General features: G+C 41.3%; 1 protein-coding gene across 1 annotated transcript; it reads right to left on the reverse strand.

Annotated features, from left to right (window-relative positions):
• Positions 1-364: 364 nt before the first annotated feature.
• Positions 365-1,565, reverse strand: LOC150068936 (superoxide dismutase [Mn], mitochondrial). Its single transcript, XM_090342352.1, has one exon. It carries the CDS (start codon positions 1,463-1,465, stop codon positions 935-937), a length of 531 nt encoding a protein of 176 aa, XP_090198478.1. The 5' UTR covers positions 1,466-1,565; the 3' UTR covers positions 365-934.
• Positions 1,566-4,728: the final 3,163 nt, after the last annotated feature.

Below are 4,728 nucleotides of genomic sequence, written 5' to 3' on the forward strand. Positions count from 1 at the left end.
TTGAAAATCATAAAGCTTGTGTAGAAGCTATTACACAAAACAAAGAAATCACCAAGTACAGAATAAGCGAAAACATCTTTGTAAGCAAACACTCCTCAAGACACTACTGGATTCTCATCCCCAAATCAATTTGCCGCTACCTGGGAAGGTGGATCTGGCCCAGGGCCCAGCTCTCAGGTGAGGCACGTGAGAGAAATGAACTAAGGGGAAAGCACTCTGAGCACTTCTATTTAGTATACCCTTCTATGTTTGAAGACAAACTTCATATGATTGCTTTTTGTATCTTTGCTTTCAGAAAAATCCAGACACACAATTATCTCCCCTCAGTTGGCACTCGGGGGGGTTCAATGGGGTTCAATGGCTGGTTTGTTCTGTGGTATGGGGGATAGAACCCATGGCCTTGCAAACAGCAGGCAAGAATTCTACATCCAAGTGACCTCCCCAGCCACAAGCTACGTTTTTTAAGTGTGAAATGGTGTGAAGCGCAGGTACATGTGACCATGAATGAAGGCCCGGGTGTCCAACACAAGCGGCAGGACCATGGATTTCTAATGTCAATTTTCAACAGAGAAAAGAAATGTTCCACTTTCTACGGGTGAAAGACTGGACTTCGTTAAAACCGCAATACAATGGGAATATGAAGGCTTCTTTACAGGCTCCAGAACACAAGGGGGGAAAACGTTTGGTGGCTTGATGGACAGCTGTAACCTCCTCGCAATGATGGCTCTCAAGAAACTGTTCAGTTAAAACTAAATCAGAGCTTTTACCGTTCTCAACCAGTGGACTAATACTGCTACTTAAAGAAGAAATTTATAACAATCAGAAATGTGGATGAGCAACATTAACAAATGCTATAATATTTATTAGTATATATCATACTCTACTACAAAAATAGTCATAAAGAGCCTGGCGCACTCAGTACAATGATCGTGTTTTACTTTTTGCAAGCCATGTATCTCTGAGTTACATTCTCCCAGTTGATCACATTCCAGATGGCCTTCAGGTAGTCAGGCCTCACGTTTTTATACTGAAGGTAGTAAGCATGCTCCCACATGTCAATCCCCAGCAGCGGAACCAAGCCTGTCGTTCCTTGCAGTGGATCCTGATTTGAACACGCAGCAATCTGTAGCTGTCCCTTTTCCTTATTGAAGCCAAGCCAGCCCCACCCTGAACCTTGTACACCAACAGACACCGCTGTCAGCTTCTCCTTAAACTTCTCGAAAGAGCCAAAGTCACGTTTGATGGCTTCTAACAACTCCCCTTTGGGCTCTCCACCACCATTAGGGCTCAGGTTTGTCCAGAAAATGCTGTGATTGATGTGGCCCCCACCGTTGAACTTCAGGGCAGGCTGGAGAGCCACCTGGGCAGTCACATCTCCCTTGGCCAGCGCCTCCTGGTACTTCTCCTCCGTGGCGTTCAGGTTATTCACGTAGGCCGCGTGGTGCTTGCTGTGGTGCAGCTGCATGATCTGGGCGTTGATGTGCGGCTCCAGGGCGCCATAGTCCTAAGGCAGATCAGGAAGACTGTGCTTCTGCCGGGAGCCCAGGACGCCCAGGGCAGGGCCCAGCCTCCGACCTGCCCTGGAGAACACGGCGGAGGGTCAGCCGCGGCCGCTCACCGGAGCCGGGCGGGGCGCCTGCGGGTCTCGGAGCCCGTGACCCTTCCCCACTGGGTCCCTCACCCCAGGGCCAAGGCCGCCCGCCGCCGCCCGCCGCTCACCTGCTCGCCACCCGGCACAACATAGCGCAACCTCCGCCGGCCGCCCCATTTTTAAGTTTCTAAACAACCTCCATACTGTTTTCCACAATGGACATACTAATTCTCAAAAGCATTGTACAAGGGTTTGTGTTTCTCACATCCTCACTAGCATGTGTATGTCTCAGTGTGATACTGGGAGTTTATTGAGGGAAAGATAGATGTGCTGCCTTCAATCTTCACTCTTAGAATCTTCAGTGATTTTACAACAGTAAGTATAAACTATGTAATCTGCCCTTCAATGCAAGATAATCTCTGAAAATTGATGTTGACAATAATCAGGCAGTAGGAATCATTAGGCCCTCACTATGTAGGAAATGGTTAATCTGTGAGATGATGTTTCATTATGGTCATTATTTGCATATCTCTTTGACCAATGATGAGGAGTACTTTCTATGAAGATTTTAGACATGTATGTGTTTATTTCTTCAGCAATGTTTAGATGTTTTACTCATTTTAATTAACTAGTTTTATTGTTACTTCCTGAAGTTCTTTACATATTCTGGCACTATCCATTGTCAGGTATACAGTGTGAAAATATTTTCTCCCATTGTCTATGTTGTCTTTGTGTGATTAGTGGTCCAGTAGTTGCTTTTCTGGTAAAACTCAGAGGTTTCCAGGAGAGATTTTAGTGAATGTTTTGGAAATGTTGGAAAAGAATCAAGGAAATTGCACCATTTATCAAAAAGATCACTAGATCTAATTGTTATTTATTGAGTGAAAGTCCAGCTATTAAATGATCTGCACAACCAGGAATTCTCCTGTATCCAATAAGACCTTAGAAGTCAACTACCTGTGTGTACAAAACTTCCTAAATCAATCTGAATCTAAACCTTTAAGTATTTTATATGTTAAAAACTATATTTAGTAGCACAGTGGCTCCAGGGGTAGGATGGTAGCCTTGAGATGAAAATCTCAGTAACAGTGCTCAGGCTCAGAGTTCAAATCCCATGACCGACAAAAAAACTTAAAGTAAAAAAGAAAGAAAAACTATATTCATTGCAATATTTAACATGCATTGAATTATTTTAGGAAATAATAGACTACAAATTGAGGAAAATGTCCTAAAAGCGCTCACCATTGAGGAAAATTACTACTGCAGTATTATAATACTTGTCTGTCTGGTGGTGATGGAGGAGGGAGGTTATTATGCATGCTGATAATTATGGTGATAGAGCATTTACATATACTGTGACCCAGCAATTCCACTACTTGGCATTTACAAGAAGTCCAGAAACAAGTACATACTAAATCTATTAGCACAATGATGTTCAATGCAACACTTTGCTATTTACCATAGCAAAGATATGGAACCAACCCAGATGCCCCTCAGTGGTTGAGTGGATCAACAAGATGTGATATTTATACACAATGGAATTCTATGCTGCTGTCAGAAAGAATGACATCGCCCCATTTGTAAGGAAATGGAAAGACTTGCAAAAAGTCATATTAAGTGAAATAAGTCAGACTCAAAGTAATATAGGTTCAAGGGTTTCCCTCATTTGTCATAATCAGTAGAAACCTTGGGCTCTCCTAGCAGAGATTTACAATACAGCAAAACCTAGATACATAAGGCACATACATAGTATGACGCTAAATGTAAGGACCTCCAGGATATAGAAACAAAACCCATATACTGAGTGATTGTTGTCCTTAATATATTATGTTATCTCTCATCTCTTTTGCTGTCCCTTGGTTATCTCATATTGTTACAGTATTTTACCTTGTTAGCTGATATATTGCATATATGCTTATTTGGATATTTGAAATAGGATAGGGAAGGGGGAAAACAAGATGAGGGGCGGGGTGGGGAGAGAGAAATGGGGACCAAGACATGAGAAAGGGTATCAATGTTTGTGAAGTAATGCACCTTCTATCTGGTGAATATAATGTAACCATTCTATTAATTAATTAAAATAAAAAGTATATGAAAAAATAGTGTTTAAAAATATGGGGCTGGGAGTTTGGCCTAGTGGTAGAGTGCTTGCCTAGCATGCTTGTAGACCTCTGTACTATAAACATAGAAAAAGCCTAAAGTGGTGCTGTGACTCAAGGGCTAGAGCTCTAGCCTGGAATGCTGAAGGACAGTGTTCAGGCCCTGAGTTCATGGCCTGGGACTGCCTAAATAAATAAATAAAATGGCAGACATAAAGATTCTTATAAGCCTTTTGTTCTCAGGTTTTCCTTCTGTCCTTTGCTAGGTCCATCTGATTAGAATGCAACCTTAGTTTATTACATTTACATGCAAACTATCTTTACTCTTAGACTAATTTGTATTACACATATTAACTTGTCTTATTATTTATTTAATATGTCTTTCTCTTTGTGATAGATCTACTTACCTTGGCCTCAAAGAAAACATTTTTCCCACTTAAAATGGATGGAAATATTACTTAAAAATTTCCACATTATATCAAGGAGGGATCACTACTACACTATTGGTGGGAGTGCAAACTCGTTCAAACTCTATGGAAAACAGTATGGCAGTGCCTCAAAAGACTAAACATAGAGCTCCCCTATGACCCAGCAATTCCACTACTAGGCATTTACCCAATTGTCCAGAAACAAGGACATACTAAATCCACTAGCACAATGATGTTCATTGCAGCACTATTTACCATAGCAAATATATGGAACCAACCCAGATGTCCCTCAGTGGATGAGTGGATCAACAAGATGTGGTATTTGTACACAATGGAATTCTATGCTGCTGTCAGAAAGAACGACATTGCCCCATTTGTTAGGAAATGGAAAGACTTAGAAAAAAATCATATTAAATGAAGTAAGCCAGACTCAAAGGAACATAGGCTCAATGGTTTCCCCCATTTGTCATAATCAGTAGAAACCTTGGGCTCTCATAGCAGAGATTTGCAATAGAGCAAAACCTAGATACATAAGGCTATATAGTATGACACTAAATGAAAAGACCTCTAGGATATAGAAACAAAACCCATATAATGAGTGATTGTTGTC

Source organism: Megascapheus bottae, chromosome 1, assembly GCF_031878675.1.
Source record: "Megascapheus bottae isolate mThoBot1 chromosome 1, mThoBot2.hap1, whole genome shotgun sequence".
In the NCBI taxonomy this organism is placed as follows: Eukaryota; Metazoa; Chordata; class Mammalia; order Rodentia; family Geomyidae; genus Megascapheus; species Megascapheus bottae.

Excerpts from the sequence above, each read along its gene's own strand:
- LOC150068936 (XM_090342352.1), bottom strand. The coding sequence starts at position 1,465 with ATGCAGCTGCACCACAGCAAGCACCACGCGGCCTACGTGAATAACCTG.